Source organism: Vulpes vulpes, chromosome 5 (genome assembly GCF_048418805.1).
Source record: "Vulpes vulpes isolate BD-2025 chromosome 5, VulVul3, whole genome shotgun sequence".
Taxonomy (NCBI): Eukaryota; Metazoa; Chordata; class Mammalia; order Carnivora; family Canidae; genus Vulpes; species Vulpes vulpes.
Genome location: NC_132784.1, coordinates 14,760,924 through 14,780,000, shown reverse-complemented (window position 1 = coordinate 14,780,000; position 19,077 = coordinate 14,760,924). Strand labels below are relative to the sequence as shown.

The following is a 19,077-nucleotide window of genomic DNA, read 5'->3' as shown; positions in this document are numbered from 1 at the left end:
AGAAGAAACAAAATTTAGTATCAGAATGAGAATGGATTATGGCAAATAAAAATCCAGCAGAGAGGGAGAGAGAGAAAGATTTCTTTTGCATTGAAAAAAAAAAAAAGTGTAAACTGGTTAGAAGCGGGGGGGTTGAGAGTGTCCCTTTAAACTGTGGTACTGCAATTGATCTCTGTATGTTTTCTGGTATTCGTCCCTTTGAAAGGAGAATGAGAGCCAAGATCATTGGCTGTACTGTGAAGCTGTCACATCTCGGTACTGAAAAGGTACAGTACAAGTGAATTGAAACAGTCTGTAGCTTTCTATTCCATATTGTCAAGAGCTTTGAGACTGATGAACCAAATGAATGCTTTATTTAGGGCTGAGATACAGATCCCTCCAATCTGACAGCGTTTCAGCCTTCGGAGTGAGAAAGCAGCAGCGGCAGCAGAAGCAGAAGCAACAGCAGTAGCAACAGCAACAGCAGCAGCTCCTGCTCAAGTCCAAAAGAGACTTGATCTCCAGTCCCTCCTGGAACTCCACCTGGGTTCGTGCGCTGTCCAGGGTCCTGAAACATGAACCAAACAGCCAGCGTGTCCCATCACATTAAGTGTCAACCCTCCAAAACAGTCAAGGTAGGACCCAGGTTTCCTTCTTCCTTCTGTCTCTGCACATGTATCTTCATTCATCTGCCGAACACACGGATGTTGGTGTGGCAGGAGACTGACAGTAAAGATACCTAGTTGCTTTGAGTTTGAATTAGAGGTTGGACCTGAGTAAAGAGTTTGGTTCTGCTTGCATGTGTGTATAGACTGGAGAGAGTAGTTTTCAGTTAACAATTTTTTACCTTGATGACTTTCACTTTTTTGACTGAGAATCTGTCAGTGGCATATTTCAAGAAGAAAGTTTAGTGAGCTTTGAGCTTCTAGAGTTTTTATTCCATGTCAGTTTTCTTGACTAAACCAGTGAAGAATTTGCAAACCGTTGGAAACAGATAATATTAAATTGAATACAGATTTGATAACAGCATTTCAGTTTCATATGGATTTGGGACTTGATATCCTTTCCAAAGAAAAGCATATTCATCACTGTGAGTGTTTAACTGTTGGTTATCCTAAAGCGGCTATAGTGAGGGAGTATAAAAGTCTATAGAAGGAGTAAACAAACGTATACTCTTATGTATGTCATCACGTAACTCAAAATCAGAAAGGTGATTGAGGGTGCTCTTCAATACAAGTGCTTGTTTTAAATTTGAGACTTGTCTGATATGGTTAAAAGGACCAAGCTTGAAATCTGACTGTTCCATTTTAGTTTTAAGCAATGTTTATACTATCCTCTTTGTTCTTATTTTGATGTTCTTACTACATGGAAACTTACAAATAACCAGATTTCCAATGGAGAATTTATTTATCTTGCCGTTTATCTGTGTGGATATTTTACATCCTGGGGGGAAGTGATGGGCTTCTCTGGAACTCTTTTATGGCAAAAACTGGTAACCTGATTGATCATTTTTAGTTACTGAAATCTCTAATTCATATACAGTTACATATCTTTTATGTAAGATTCTAAAATTTGAGATGACTGGCTTTTTATGATTATATTACTTTTGTTTTATTTCTCAGGCCTTTGGAAATACTGCATAGACTATAATTTAAAAAATATAATCTTCAGTAGTAAGTTTTTTCTTGTGAACTTACCTATCCTTTGTCAGTCATTCAGTTATAAATAGACCGTAAACTGATCTCCATTTATCTGCACCTATTTTTAAAAGCAGTGAAGTATCCAGGGTGTATCAAAAGATACATAATTAGACTTTCATCATATATAAACACATAAAGTTAACTGAAGTCATAAAGAACTCAAATTCAGATCATTTACACCATCTCTAATAGCAAAAGCAACATCTTTCTCAGCATTGAATTTTTTGCACTGTGTCCAAGTTTAGAAATAAAATGCTGTGCTTTAGGATATAAGTTTTTCTCTGCATGTCAGATTCCCACATATGTCATTTATGTAAGTATAACATCACTAAACAATGACTAAATGGTACATATATGACATTCCACATTGTGATACATAACTCTGGTGGGAAATATGTGGTGTAGCCTAAAGTGGAATAGAATTACAAACTGGCTGTCTATCTTGGAGTATGTTTAGAAAACCATAAAATGACCAGTGGCTTTCTGTTTAAGTGTTTGAGGTCATAGGAATCAAGTGTTTTATTTGCCCTTTTATTTATTGGGTAAGGACAAATGAATTCTACTTTCTGGGACTTACAATCACTTCCCTTATTGGTGCTCTGGCATTGACTGCCTTCAGACAAACTGTGTGGAGGCAGAAAAAAATGTTTCTAGTGTAAGGGTTTTGCATCATCTTGCTGATCTTGCAGATGCTGGTTTTTTTTTTTTTTTTCATTCTAACTGCAGCCATTGAATTGAAATGAAAGGCATCATAAAAATTGGACAACCCACCACTTAGCAATGTATTATATTAATGGCTTAATGAAGGAATCTTGAATCAAAGCAATGGATGATTTGGTTAATTATACAAGTTAAGTTCTTTTGTGCTCCCCCCCCTCCATATTGCTCTGGGGAGCAAAGGATGCTTGTGATGTTCATAAAGTATATAAAGTTGCAAGCATTGAACTATTAAGGGAGTAATTACTTGAGTATTTTCCAATTTGCAACAGTAAAAGAGGATGAGTGGAAAAGCTCTCTTACTTCAAATTATGTGCTCAATTATGAAACATTTATGGCTTTTGGAATTTATACTAAAAATGGCTATCTATATTTAGGTAATGCATTAGCCTATGAACAAAATGCAGTAACAACCTAAGGAGAAACCCTAAGATGAGAGGTTTTTGGAAAGCTGTTAGACATTGGAGCTTAAAAGACTTTTGGGATTTTTGGAATCTATCTTTTTTCCAAGCATGATTTTTTTAGAGTTAAATTTCCTCTCACTCTTGAAGTTACTATTTGCAAACTTTAAAGGAAACTTCCTTATGGAATCTGATTGGCCTGCAGATAATGATACGTGACCCACTTTGGGGTTCCAGAAATATCCAAATACTTAATAAGTTGTAAATTGCCCCATTTAAAAAATTCTAAAACCTCTAGGGACTTTCCCCCCACACTTTGGTGTAATCATCCTCTAGGGAATTTTTCCCCCATCGCCAGTGTAGTAAATGCTGGCTGTTCCTTCTCTTGACAGTTTAACTACTGCTAAAAAGAATGCAATGGGAAGGAACAAAAATGAATTGCTTTGGCTAAAAATAGCTTTAAAGGCCAAAATGTGTGGGAGGAGAAAGAACAGGTGTGTTTGTGTGTCTTTTCCCTTCCTGAAGTTTAAAAGTGATGATATCTGCAGTGAGTCAAATTTAGCGACTATTACCAGTGAAGGCTGTTTGTGGTCAGCCTGGTGGCAGAGCTGAAGAAGGAGGGGTCGGGAGGACTCATAATGGAATAAAATGGTCAACATTATTCAGGTTGCTTGAGATTTGTTTTTGTCATTCTGGCCATTCTCCAGCTCAACCCGTCCCTGACACATTTCTCCTGATGTACTTGAACAGGTATGTTCCTATAGTCAAAACCGGTAAGAGAGATCAGAGCAGAAAAAGTCAAGTAAAGGTGTCAGGCATGTTTTCAGATCACTTTGGATGAAATGTTGAATGCAATGCACTCCTAAAGCCCTCTCCTACTTCTGAGCTTGAAAAGCAATGAAGGTTTTCTTGAAATGATTACAAATCTTACCGTCAAGGTAGCAGCACTCTAAAAAAAGGATCTTTTACTCCGAGATCTGTAATGGAAAGTTTTAGGAACAATCTGGGAATGCTAAATACAGATCTAATCTTGGCTTATTATAAACTTCATTTCTGAAAAATTGTCCCCACTTTGGGCAACAAACTTGGCTTTTTCTTCCCTATCTTAGCTTCTCTTGGCTGAACTGAAGGAAAATTAAATCTTCAGTCAAATCTCTGAACTTGGTTTACTTTTATACTGATGGAATTGCAAATTTGGAACTTTGCCTTAAAAAGTGAGACTTTTTTTCTTCTTTCATATTTTAATAGAAATCTAGCACCCATGTATGTCATAAAATCGTCCATCCTTTCTTTGAAGTTGGAAGTTGTGTGTGAATCCTTAGGATTGGTGATTCCTGGATCAGGAATCATATGTATTTTATTTTATAATGGAAATTCCAAAATACACTATACGATATTTCTTTCCTTTCCTGTCTAGTGGCCCTTTCAGTCGGTCTCTTTCCCTTCCTCCTTTTTAAGACCTGCCTGGCTTATTCTATCACTACCTTCCCACTCAGGTTCCCTGTGTTCTGTATAAAAAATAACCCAGAAGTATATACTCCTGGAGGAGAAGCTACAACTTTTTACAAAACATATTTGAGGGTGTATTTAGGATTTTCATTGTCTTCAAAGTAGAACCTCTATGAACAAATACTTTTCATTACAATTTTGACTGCCTTTTATATTGTAAAACTGAAGTGTTATGCAAATACAAACATCTTCCCCTTGCTACCTCTAATCCACAGCCCTATCCAAAATCGTTGTGTATGGAACAAGAGATAAAATTGGGGAGTAATGAAAACAAGAGAATGAAAATCTCCTCACATGTATATTTTATTTTATTAAATCTGTAGGCTTGAGGACATGGCTATTAGAAAATGATTTCTGTCTTTAGCAATTAGCATTTTGGAGTGTGACAATGTGATGAGTTGATGTGGTGTTACTGGCTTGGAAATGTATCAGCACCAATTTTTAGTGGTTGGTAATTCCACACTCCCGGTTTAAAGGAGGGCACCACATCTGATTTCACATGGTGTTGCATTTAGTTTAAAGAATATTCCATAATTATACCCACAAAAAATTAGAAATACAGAGCATGTATAATAAAAAAACTCCACCTCTTATGTCATTATAGTATGTAAAACATACCCCCTCAATTTCACTATTATACAAAATTCTAAAAGCAAAGATTAAGACAACTACACTATAGAAACATATTGTGGAGACTTCTTGGTCTTCATCCTAAGGACTTTAGTCATATGGAAAAAAAAAAAAAGAAACTTTATTACATTATGATCTCAACACAGACTCAGACACACTAAAGAAAGAGTTATCATCGGTATTCAGTGAACCCTACAGTTCCATTTGGCAAGGTACAGATTTTTCTTCAGCATTAGGAGAATGGGCCATTCTTTTAAGTGGTGATATTTGAAGCCAAAAGAGAAGACTTACAAAAAATTAGAATGAAGGATATTGTGTGTGGGAGAATTTTTTCTCTCTCAGGAATGGTCTTTATCTCTTTAATTATTCTGACACAGCTTCCTCATAAGCTTAAGGCAAAAATCCCAGCCTGTGATAAACATGAATAGGACCTAAGTTAGAAATTCTGCTGATGACTAATCTATAGTCATTTACAGTTTGTGTTTATGCCAAATATTTACAATTTACAAGATTATAGGATAGTTTTATTTCAAATGACTATACATCCCGCTGTTTTTAAGGGAAGCATTAAATGTATTTTTTTTTTAAAGGAAGAGTGACGACAATGTTATAAATATTGGCTAGTTTTCTGTTTTATTCACTTTTTTTCTTAATAAAATATAAAGCTTCTTTTTTATTTGACATTTAAATTGTTTGAATGGTAACTTTCACTTTGAAGAAGTATTGTAGCAGAATGCGTTTTTAGGCACATTTGAACTGTTTTAGAACATTTTTAGTATTACTCTTTCACTTCTTAGAAAATAGGTGTGAATAATTTTCTAAAAACTCATGTTTTGGTCAGGTAGATAGGAAAGATGTTCTTGATGACAAATCACTAATTTTCACTGAAAATACATGGTTTTACAAATATAGCATGGAATAAATAAAACAGAGTTCTAATATATGGTACTTGGGCCAGGAGCATCAGCCCCCTCCCCCAAACTTGTTAGAAATGCAAATTCTTGGGCCCTACTTAGAGCCAATCTAATAGAAACTCTGGGAGTGGGAACCAGCGATTTGTGTTTCGACAAGCCTTTGAGTGATTTAATGAACATTAAAGTCTTAGAAACCCTAAGCTAAGGAATTAAAAAATAGGACAAACTTGTACTATAGCCCACTATAGTACACAAGAAGAATTGTCTGTTTGAGTATCACGGATGGAGTCTGAACAACTGCAGAAGATCCTTAGGATCATTTCATAATGTGAATTCTATGGGAGCTGAGATCTCTTCAGGTCTCTTTTATACCTCACAGGGCTTTCTTAATGCAAAGCCCTTCATACAGTAGACTTTAAATATATATTTGTTGATTATGAAGTGACTGGTAATGTCTATCAGCTCTAAAGTGAGCGAAATAAATTTTTCAGATCTTGTTTAATTGGTAATCTGGTTGGAAACCTTACTCTGTCTCTTAAATTCACAGCAAATTTCTTTAAAAAAAAATGTATGGACATTTTATTTGGTTTTCTGTAGTTTTACTCTCTGTCTTGGTTTGAGGCCATCTGGTAATCAACACCTTTTGGTAACTAGGGAGATAGATAGTCACACTGAGAAGAGAGTATGTTGGACAATTTTCTCCCTTCTTGCCAGCTTCCTCTGAAACTTGGCAAAACAGTGGTAGGCAGGAATATCACAGTAACCTTTATTCTTTCATTTATGAATGTTCTTTAGCCCTTGGATATGAGCCAGGTTGGTGGGATACAATTGGAAGTAGTATACCACAACTGAAACAAAATTAATCATTTTCAAAACCGACCTCCCTGGACACACCCAGCATGGTGTTACATTAGCAGAACTAGATTTAAGCTGAATGATAAGCCTTGAAAGAGAGGAAGTTTACTTTCTGAATAGGCTTATCTCTTGGAAATTTTTCACAGAACTCATGCTTCTCTTTGTTCTTTACAGTTAGGATCGAGAAGAATGATCCGATGCATGCAGCCTACCCTACTACCTGAAAATGGGGTTTAGGGCACATTGGATAAGTTTTCCTTTGGGGGGTCATCCTTAATTTGAATTCTCACTCTCTGTGTACCACAACAGATCACGTGACCTTGGGGAAGGCAATTAACCCTGTTCAGGCTTTTCTTCCCACTAACAGAAGGGCAATAAACTTAAATTATCTCCCCAAACAAAAATGCTATGTAAGTGCTTTGTATTATAATTTGTTCTAGTAGCAATTTTTAAGGGATATGACATTTTCATAGAGAACTGTATAGGAAGAATCAATTTTTATGACATAAAAGCTAAGAATTTTATTTGCAATTATTATTAACTATAATGATGATAAAAACTCATTTTGAAGTCACCAGGGAGCTGAAAAGTATCTTCTAATATTGTAGTAACATCTGCAAGATCTCATCATGGATCTGTACCAGGAAGGTAGGGGAAGAAGAATATTGAGTTTAAATGCTATCTAAAGGACTGATTAATTCAATAAAAAATGCAGTTACCATCCCCGTGCTTAACTACAAGAATGGGAGATACCTCGGGTAGCTGCATGGATCACTGAATTGAGGAGAAATTATATCATACTATGGATATAGCCTCCCTACTGTCTCTGGACTCATTGTTTCCTTTGCTTGATCTATCCTTTCATTCAATTGTCCTTTTAATAAACTCCTATTTTTACTTCAAATCTCAAACAGACTTTTCTCTAATTCCCTTAGGCAGTAGTCAGGGTCTCAACTAATTACCTGTGTTCTCACATAATCTTCTCAGTGCCTGCTTAATGACAAATAGTTTTCCGAGCTGTAATGATTGTTTCCATGTAAGTCTCTCTGCTAACTCTTAAAGGATCTCTGTCTTTTACTTTTGGTAATTCTGGTTCCTCGTCCAATATCTGGTGAATAGCGGGCATTCAATTAAGACTCTTTGAGTGAAAGAATGGAGAGGGCTATAAACTCATTTGTCTTCCCGAGAGATGCGGTCTGACTTTTGAGTTCAGAAACATACTAGTCCTCCTTGACCTAAGCTGAACTGAACATTTTACTTTAAAGTATGTAAACAACATTTCAAGAGATGACAAATGGGCCTCAAGGCTTGTGACAACAGATATGCTAATCTTCTTGAGGAAGAGTGGCTTCTGTAAATCAAAAATAGGTTTTGCATTGTGAGTGTCTTTTATTTTAGGGCTGAGGAAATTCTATGCAAATAGAGACAATCTTTGCCCCTCTGTTTTGGTGCCTGGGTTAGCATAGCAGATCCAAGTTGATGCTGATTTTAATGGATGGGACCCTGTAGGGGAACTATTGGCTTTGGCCCTTTAGTGAGGCTCTCTCTCATCAGAAACCTTAATTCCCAGGATGAATCACTGCTGCTGGATTTAAAAACACCAGTTCTCACAACTCTTATTTCCAGGATTTTGCCCTAAGAAAAATGGACTCCACTTTATATTAATGGAAAGTAAATAGCATGAAAAGTATTTATTGTGTATAATAGATGGACCCTTTACTTGAATAATTGTTTTTGAGTCAATAAAAGAATTAAGGTAGAGAAACTATGCAAGGCAGGTATTCTTGACCAAGGAAGGGCAGCTACAGTAAAAATTGTTCCTTTATATATATATCATCTGAAGGAAATAAAATTGAGTCAAGCAACGTTGACTTTGGTTAATGAGTGAGCACAGCGTGGCATGATGGCAAGAAGCTTGGACTTAACTCTTTTACTGTTTCAGTCCTTTGACATTCACTGAAAGAAGATTCAAATATGAATAGAGCAATGTTGCTTGTTTTTAGGGAGCACAGCCCAGGATGCAAATGAATATTATTACAATATATCGTGATGGGTTCTAGGAGGGATAAATATAAGGTTTGGAGGGAGCATTTACAAATCCCAAACCAGATGCTATATAGAGGTTAGATTAATAAAGAGAGGAAGAAAATATTTCAGACACAGCAAACATATGCAAAAGATAAGAAACAAGACAATGTAACTGTCCTGAAAGCCTTTATTAGTTGAATATGACTAATTACAGAGAACAAGCGATCTGGAGGGGTGAAGAAGGAGTCTGCAAATACGTGTAGGGGCCTGGACTTTCTGTTATCTTTCAGAATTTGACTGTACCCTGAGGGAAGAGCTTAAAACCAAGTAGTATAAAGACAAGATCTAAATTTGGGACCCAGTTCTGTGACCTTGGGAAGCACTCCTAAGGTTTGTGTCTTTAGGTAGAAAGTGAAAATGGTAACGTGTTCCTGGTCCATCTTTGAGGATGATCCAAGTACTGTCTCAGATATTATTAGCCAGACAGGTGTTACTGAAGGTATATCTTAATAAGAACAAAAGGTTTTTCAGCAGCTTGATTTTATACCACCCACTTTCATGAATGCTAATAATAACTGGTCTTTAAAGGCTTTAATTTAGTGGTACATTTTTAATCCAAAAGAATCTTTTTTGACTAATGACAATCATTGGGCTGTACCAAAATTTTCCTCTTTAATATTTGGATAACCATTTTTCTGGCATATTGGTTATTAATGGTCTTTTGAGCAATACCAATGCCACATGACTGACCTCTTTTAGTGGCATTAGATTTAAGCATAAATTATGCCTGGAAATTTCAGATGCAGAGGTGAGGAAGTTATCCCTTTCCTAGTCTCCTAATTACATAAGCCATGTATTGGTTTTGATGCAGATATTTTGGGTTTTTTGAAGGATTATTTCCTAGGGGTCTCCCTCAGTAATTTATAGCATTTTTAGAGGAGATAGAAAATATTAAAGTGCACTTGATGTGCAGCAGTTCTACAACCGTAAAATTTAAATGTTTCTTAGAGATACTTTATGCCAGATTTTTATTTTGCAGACAAGAAAGGTGAGGATTAAAAAGAGAAAATAGGGGCGCCTGCCTGATTCAGTCAGAAGGGTGTTCGACTCTTACTTTTGTAGTCATATGTTCATGCACCACATTGGGTATACAGATTACTAAAAAAAAAAAAAAAAAAAAAAAAAAAAAAAAAAAAACTTTAAAAAGAGAAAGCAGGTGAAGTGCATTCTTTTAAACAATAACAACACACGCACACCCCTCACAAAACAACAGAAAATTCTAAATGAATCGGGTAATGAAATCAGAAAAGATAATTTCACAAAATGACAATAGCACTTTAAGGGTCAAAAAACTCAGTGCCTGAATAGCACGACCTAGGACACAGGCAATTTGCACCATTCTGCTTTGTCTTTCTAAGCTTAGCTTCTGTCATAGACATTACATGGCTGCTCTAATTCCATAATTGGAATTAGAAATGTCTAATTTCTGCAGACATGACAACTGAAAGTGCTCTGTGGACAAAGAGAACTTTCTTTTTTGAGTTTCTTTTTTAAAAGATGTTATTTATTTGAGAGAAAATGAGACAGAGCACAAGCAAGGGGAAGGGACAGAGGGAGAAGCAAACTCCCTGCTGAGTGGGGACCCCCATGTGGGACTCGATCCCAGAACCCTGGACTCATGACCTGAGTAGAAGGCAACTGACTAAGCCACCCAGGTGACCTCTTGAGTCTCATTTTAAGAAAGAGTTCCACACAGAGTTTTCCTCAACTCTTGTTGCCTGGAATTAAATCTTACCCCAATTTTTCTATTCAATATACTTGAAGATACATGTGTACATGGTTAAGTACAGAAAGCAGGGAGGGGGTTATCCAAATTAAAGGGGGGTTATGTTAGAAGCAATCAAGAAGGTTGTATGGTCTGGACAGAGGGAACCAAAAGTATGTACCACTGTGATCAGCAAGAATGATTTTAGAATTTGATGGACATATAATATATGCCACACTGTGAAAGACGGGCGATGCCATGGCGGAGCATTGTTTCAACAATGATGTAATAAGCTCAACTACAATATTGTCTCTGACCACCTCACAGCAAAGACCTCTTCTATGACTTTAGAACAGAAGGACCAGAAGAGAGGATCACAATATTATCTTATTCAGGTAGCCTTTTCTCCTTTGATACCAGATGCCTCGTGTTCAATCAGTTTTGCTTTGTATTATCATACAAAAATCCACTGCTTGGCTTTTTGTTTGTTTGCTTGCTTGTTTTACATATCTTTGGGCTCTTTCCTTTTGGGGGATGATGAGGGGGGGAAATTATGGTGGTGTTCTTCATATGATCAAATAATTAAGGTTGTTCAGTGCCTTCCATAGTGACCTCTTCCCTGTACTTCTAGGGACTTAGAACTCCGAAGTCCTCAGGAGCATTTAAACACTGAATGCCTCCAAGATTAAGAGGAAACATAAATATTACAGTTAGATGCAAATTGAAATTTTGGTAACTGGAGAGGGCATGTATGACCTAAAGGCATACCAGAACAGAGCCCACTCCCCTTCCCAAAGAAATACCTTGGACAGATGTTTATGAGGAGATGATAGGAGATATGGAATCACACCAAGAATATGTTTAGGGGCGTCAGGACATCAGTTTGTAACTTCTGGCTGAGTGGTGCTGGTGAATACTATGGATTTCATTACCGGATGCTGAATACTAATAGACCATCTCTCCCACCCAGACTTCTCCCTGCCCTCTATTCTTGGAGGCTACTCTGTACTAAGTATTCTCGCTTAAATGTCTCATAGACACTATAAATATCCTATGTTCCCATCAAGACTTCTGATCCTGGCTGCCTACCCCAGTCTTGACTCCATTCATTATATGATACTAGTATCTTCTTTTCAAAGACTCAAGCCAGAGTTTGGTTTCTGTTAAGACGTGTCTTTTTTCTCGTCATCAGCCGGTCCCATCAGAATGTCCTGCCTGTTCTACCTCCTAAATGTATCTTTAGTCTAACCTTCAGGTCCACCTCCATCACTGTCACCCAAACTCCTTGCACACTCACCTGAATTATGGCGACAACTTTGGTGGCTCCTGGGTTTCAGCATGTTTATCACGATTAATTCTCCACTCAACAGCCAAATAAATGGTGATTTTAAATTTTACTCCAATCGGGCAGCCTGGGTGGCTCATGGGCAGCCTGGGTGGCTCAGCAGTTTGATGCCACCTTCAGCCCAGGGTGTGATCCTAGAGACCTGGGATTGAATCCCATGTCAGGCTCCCTGCATGGAACCTGCTTCTCCCTCTGCCTGTGTCTCTGCCTCTCTCTCTCTCTCTCTCTCTCTCTCTCAATCTCTGTGTGTGTCTCTCATGAATAAATAAATCTTTTTAAAAAATACAATAAATTTTACTCTAATCACTTAGTATACCTGGTTTAAACCTTAACATCGCTTTTAGAAAAGCTCCAGAGCCTTTACCTTACCCTGACAACCCTGCATTATCTAGCATTGTTCTTTCCTCTGACCATATCCTGTCCCATTGTCTCCCCTCCTGCTCCACCCCATGACTGTTCTCCAACCAGTGTGGTCTCCTTTCTGACTTTGAGACAAACGAAGCTCTTTGCCAGATGCGGGTCTCTTCTCTTGATGTTCCCATTTCCTGGGTACTTTTTTTTTCCTGTCGCTTCTCATAGCATCTTTCTGGTTTCAACTCAGGCCTTTTCCGATGCACTCTGCTCATCTAGGTGAGGTCACTCCTATGTCAGTGCTGCAGAGGCTCATAGCCAGAGGTGGTAATTACCTTGTATTATGTGGATAGGGCTGCTCTCAAAGTCTCTAAGCTGTAGGAGGATGAGGAATTCTTCCTCCCTGGAGGCCTGTAATCCTTAGATTTCCTATCAGAATCCTGATATGTTCAGGGTTTTATTTTATGAGAACCATTCTGTGTTCTGGTTTCTAATTCTATTCCCAACAATATGTTATTTCAACAAATACTTATTGAATACCCAAAAAAAGTGCTATGTGCCACTGATGGAGATACCAAAAGGCATAAGAAACAGAGCCAATCTTTAAGAAGCATATAGTGTTGCCTCTTTTCTCCTCTCCCTTTGCCTGGGATAAAGGAGGAGGACATGGAACACAAAGTCATTGATAAAAATAGTGTGTGAACGTGCTCTGGTAGGTCAGAGAAGGCGCATCTTACTCCAACTTGTTGAAAGGAGTGAAGTTTGAACTGAGGTTTGATGGGCAAGCAGTCATGATCTTGGCAAAGAATTTGGGGATGAGGACATTCCAGATGGTGGAATGCTGTAAAAGCATCCATGTGAAAACGAACAGTATCACCATCATTGTCATTGTCTCTTCATTACCATTGTTAAATGCCCACACATACAATACATACAATTCTAGGTGCTTTTATGGGATATCTCTAATTCCCAGAAAGGCTTATGAGAAAAAGGAGTTGTTATTTTATAGGTAAGTATATCAATTTTCTCAAGCTTTCAGACTGAAAGAGGTTGGACTCACACTTGACCCCAGACAAGTTGCTACAAAATTCAAGCTGATAGCTCAGATTTCCTGGCCCCTATTTTCATGTGCCCAACCACACAAAGGAACTGTCAGTTGCTGTTGCCCAGGTCCCTTGCTGTTTTAAGCCTCTAAGCCTGTTTTCTCCTATAAGAACCCTATGTCCCTCCCTTTTGCTTCCCTGGTTGATAGTGCTCATTATTTTGGATTCACTTCACAGGAATTCACCTCCTCTCTGAAGTTTGCTCCCTTCTCTTCTTCTTATTCCTTTCTTTGCAGGCCCAGGAAGACTCCTTGCTTTGTAATTCATTGGAACTACCATGCATCCTGGCCTTTATATGTATTTATCTTTTTATCCATTCTCCAGCCTCTTCTTTGTCCTATCCACTTTCTACTGCACACCCCACTCACAGCTAGACTACAGGCTCCTTGAGGCAAGGGCAGTATCTCCTTTGTCATTGTGACTTTGGTGTCTAATGCTGTCCTTAATATGGAATGAATACTCAAAAAGGGCTTCCTGAATGAATGAATGAATGAATGAGTGAAGGCCATCCTATGTGGGAAATATGTTCTTGCTTCAGAATGTTCTTCATAATCTTTTCTTTTATTTAGTATATAGTCACATAGCTCTCATTCTGGCAGAAGATATAAGCATGTGAAAGAAAGCCAGATATGTTCTTGATTTTTTTCAAAAGATTTTCTTCCCCCATTGTGTGTGGGGGTGTGTATGCGTGTGTGGGGTGTGTGTGTGTGTGTGTGTGTGAGAGAGAGAGAGAGAAAAGAGAGAGAAAGAGATGGTATGAGAGCTGGGTTTTAAAATGTAAATATAACTGCAGTTGACTTATTGCTAACTTCTTTCATTAGAGTTTAACTGAGAAAGGATCAAAGTAATTTTAAATGTGGAGAATTTATTATTTTTAAGAATGAAAAATTCATATAAGAAGAAAATATCTTCTTAGCACCTGTTCTGTGCCAGAAATTCTCATACCAACAAATTCATTTATTTTTTACCACTTCCCTACTAAGGAAAGAAGTGGGAACCAGTATTTAAATAGCTGATCTTGGTGAGGCTGTCTGCATTCAGTGTCTCTTTTAACATTGTAGGGCAGCCACAATTCTTATTCTACCACAAAATATTAAGGGTTTACTGGTTTGAGTAAGGAAGAGGAAGATCTGGGCCTCCTACCCATCCTGTGTTGACTCCACAGTTGAAGTCCCTTTTATATACCACAGGAAAGATACCCACCTTAAGAGAACTTCCTTCTGACACAGCCCGACACTTTGATTCTCCAGGCAGTGCTTGCATGCTGCCAGATTTGCCTTTGCAAAGTCTCACATTTTCACATGTACTGCTAATGGATGGAACCCACCTGGAAATACCAGAACCAGAAACCCGGGGTTCTGTGAGGTAAGAGAAACTATTAATAGGGTCCACAAAGTGCACTGATAGGGATGCTGAGTGGGACATAATGCTATAAGCTAATTTCAAAAGATAGCTTAGGGTCTGATAGAGTCAGGATATTCAGGAACAAGAATAAATTCACACAGGTATGGATGAACAGTGATTTTTAAAGTCCATTTGGACTAATGACTTCTTAATGTTAGAGACCCAGGTGAAGGAATCTATGGCAATTTGGGCTTTGCTAGAGCCAGAGTAGTTGTATTTATAGCAACCATAACAGAAATGTGTGTGTCGTCCAAGTATTTGCAAAAACAGTTTTAGAGAGCTTCTTATTGAATGTCAACTACAATTGTGTGAAACACATATATGTATTATTGATAAGATATGACAAAATGGTGAAGGAAATATGGGGGCTGGAATAAGAATAACAGCAGTGTATGTGGAGGTATACTTATGTAGTTTTTTGTTTTTGTTTTTGTTTTTTTTTTTTATTCAGGAGGGACACACACACACACACACACACACAGGAGAGAGAGAGAGAGAGAGAGGCAAAGACACAGGCAGAGGGAGAAGCAGGCTCCACACGGGGAGTCCGATGTGGGACTTGATCCCAGGTCTCCAGGATCACACCCTGGGCTGAAGGCGGCGCTGAACCGCTGAGCCACCCAGGCTGCCCTATATTATGTAGTTTTGTAAATTGTAATCAATTTTCTTTAAATTGCAATCAGTTTTGAAAAAGGAAGCTGCTACAGAGTGTGTTTGTGATTATCTAGACAAATATTTGGAACATTTAAAGTACTGGGTTGAATTTTTCCTGATCAGCAAAATAGGGCAAAGGAGGCAGCTTCCATTCAGGATACTGTTTAAGTGCAATAGGCTAAGGGATCATGTAAAGCTGGGACCAACTGAAGCAAAGGTAGCGAGGAATATCACATCATAGTGCATATCCTCTGTGCCTGGTAACCATGGTTATAGAGTGTGAGTTCTGTTGCTGATGGCACACTAAAAAAGCCATGGGTGAATGTAGAAACAGGAGAAGTGGAACTACATATGCCTAACTAGCTTCATGGTGGGGGAATATCTGAGAAAGGATTTGAAATGAGTCTATGGAATAGACCAAGAGTAAAATCTAGGAGAGTAGATCTTGGGTGAAGAAATAAAAACTGAAAGTTCAGATGATACCAGATATAAGGTATCTGTTGTATCTTCCACTAAGACTGTCAGTCAATACAAATAAATAAGATTCCCTGTATCCATTTGGTCTCACTTGGCCCAACTCAGAATTTCTCAACCTTGGCAACAGAGACACATGGGACTAGATTATTCTTTGTTATGAGACGTGTCCTGTGTATTGTGGGATGTTTAACACCATCCAAGGCCTCTACCTGTCTGGGACACTGTCCTCAGTTGTGACCAAAGGGTCTCCAGGGATTGCCACATGTTCTTTAGGAAGCAGAATTGCCCCTGGTTGAGAACCACTGGCCTAAGTGGTAGTCATTGCTATGGGCGAAGGAAGCCTGGGACTGGAAATATATGTGACTCATTCTTATTTTGTAGCTTTCTGACACTGAGGATGGCTGAGCCACTTAAAGTCACTCAGACAATATTGAACAATTATCCTCTAGGGTTTATAGATGGAGAAATTCAGATAGAGAGCTAGGGGTCTGGCACCAAATCACATGGCCAGACTGATCCTTGAATCCCAGTGATAACATCAACACTCCATCTCTCTTCTCTACAACTGTTTTTAATCCTGTAATTTTCAGATCTCCAAGCCTTAGGTATTAAGAGAGAGGCAAAATAGGTAGGACTTCTAACTCTCCTATATTTCCACTCCATTCCTACTCTTACTTTGGCCAAAGCAGCATCACTCTCACCATCCTAAGTTGATAATGGCTAATGTTCCTATTAAAATAATAACAGGTAAACCCCCTGCATTATCTCTTTATGCCTGTTTGTTTATTTATTTTTAGAGAGGAGGAAGGGCAAAAGGAGAGGGAGAGAGATAATTCTTTTTTTTTAAATTTTAGTTAACATAGTATGCAATATTGGTTTCTGGATTGGATTCAGTGATCGATCACTTACATACAACACCTAATGCGCATTAAGCAGGCTCTATGCTCAGTGTGGAGCCAAATGCAGGGCTTGATCCTATAACCCTGAGATCATGACCTGAGCCAAAATCAAGAGCTGGTCACTTAAACCAGCTGAGCCACCCAGGCACCCCTCTTTATGTACGTTTAGACTTGAAGATCACAGCACCAATCTTAACCCAGACAGAAGCTCAACAATATTCCTTATGTGCTGTTGGAAATCTATTTTCAGGGGTAAGGCAGGCTGAAAGTGCAGGGGGATTACGTTTGCTAATGTGCAAGGTAGAAAGTTAGAGGAACTGGGACCCAAAAAGGCCATTTAATCATCCTGGTCTTTTTCCAGAGGCATCTTCTTGTCTCCCTGTATCAGTCTTCCAGGGTACCCTGAGTTACCCTGCCAGAATTTTCTCCTGGCATAACCTTGACAAGTTGTACCCCATTTCTGAGAATCTAAATTCTCATACTGGTAGCATCTTTCTTGGCAATCCTCAAATTCTATATTCATCCAGGAATTTCTAACTCTTCACTCTTTCATAAAATGGGAATTATCTCAGGGTAGGATAAACACAGCTTGACCACTCACATCTCCCCCTCTCTGCCTGTCATGATATGAAATTTTACATTTTGAGGTTGACTTTGTTAAATAAAGAGATTGACTTTCCTAGTTATCATTTTCTTAAAAGCAGATGTACTTGAAAATTTTGACATATGTACATTTTGTCAGCCAAAGGCAAACCATCTATTTCAGGAGGCAATATTGCATACTTGTTAATTGTGTGCTTTGGAATGTGTGCTCTTGAATCAAACTTCCTAAGCTCTTATTCCAGGTTGCCACTTTTAGCATTATTAACTCAGACAAGTTTTTAAAATTTTTATGAACCTCATTTCTTCATCTATAAGGTGGGATGATAATGTTCTCCATTAGAGTCATGGGGTTTAAATAAGATGATATATGTAAAGTAGTTTTAAGGATGCTCAGTAAATAATAGCCAACTCCAGTATTATTACTATTTTATTCCTAGGGACCAACCTACATGCATATTTCACATTAAAGAGATTGTTGATAAAAATAAATGCAGTATTGGAGATTATCTTGGCAATTTCAATCATTTCTGTGTTACTGGAAAACAGGGGTTATAATGAATAGATTAATAAAAATAAAACTACACCAAGGAAAAATGATATTAAATGAGTTATAACATACTAAATCACCCTGATCAGAATCAAATTCTTACTGTAGTAAGCCAGTAGAGTCCATATATTAGACATTTAAAAATGTGATATGCTTTTCTCCTATTATAAATCCAGGGTTAAGTGAATTTCTAGGCTTTTAGTGGAATTTCCATCCTCTTTTTTTGACTGATAATTCCAGAGGACCAAGGATTTCTCAAAGAGTGCTTCCATGTTTCAAGTCTCAGAAAGAAGTGTTAATGTGGCTAAAAGTTGTATCAAATATTTGCTGTTCCATACATAAAAATAATTTTATATTAATTGGCTAATTGTCTTCAGACCAATATTTTGTTATATTCTTAATCTTGTGCTTAGAGGAGAATAAATAGTATAGCCAAATTGCTAATACCTTTACTAATTGGGTAAATTCTAGAAATGTTAAGGATAGTACAACATAGAGCTAAATAAATATTTACAGAATGACTGTTGAAGACATTTGGTTCTTTTTTAAAAAAAATTTTTTTTATTTAAAAAATTTTTTAAAAAAAATTTATTTATGATAGTCACACACACACACACACAGAGAGGCAGAGACACAGGCAGAGAGAGAAGCAGGCTCCATGCACCGGGAGCCCGACGTGGGATTCGATCCCGGGTCCCCAGGATCGTGCCCTGGGCCAAAGGCAGGCGCCAAACTGCCACGCCACCCAGGGATCCCCAAGACATTTGGTTTTTAACAGTTGCCATTGTATAACATGCATGTTCTTACTGTTGCCGTGACCTTATTATGTTAGCTAACTGTGTATTGCGATACAGCATGTAACATGTACCATTGGGTGATGTAACCACTGACCTGGTTATTATGTCAGGACAGATTTTGTTGTAGGGACCCAGATTGTTAATGCCCACATCAGTGATTTTTATTACTCAGTGGTATTTCTTACATGCTACACGGCAGTGTCAGGGGTGAGAACCACTAGTTTCTGTAAGACAACCTTACAGAACACTAGAAAGACCAAAATCTATGTAAAGTCAGCTTGCAGGGAGGGACTGGTGTCATAACATTCTGAGACCTGGGGGAATGATACATTGTTATCTTTCGTTTTACATGGGCTTTCCCTCACCCCCCCCCCCCCCCCCATTTCCTAATACAAGTAA

The 19,077-nt window shown here is 38.0% G+C and overlaps 1 protein-coding gene across 2 annotated transcripts in view; it reads left to right on the top strand.

Moving 5' to 3' along the window:
- The window catches only part of DPP10 (dipeptidyl peptidase like 10), a 1,540,096-nt gene that overhangs the window by 281,691 nt on the left and 1,239,328 nt on the right, over positions 1-19,077 (top strand). The window contains exons 1-2 of one of the 2 annotated variants that reach the window (XM_072757584.1): positions 1-266; positions 360-614. The exon at positions 1-266 is cut by the window's left edge and continues 160 nt beyond it. In XM_072757584.1, the coding sequence (XP_072613685.1) occupies positions 555-614 (60 nt within the window). In that variant the 5' untranslated portion in view covers positions 1-266; positions 360-554. The remainder of the gene's footprint in view (positions 267-359; positions 615-19,077) is intronic. The other variant, XM_072757585.1, reaches the window with a different exon arrangement.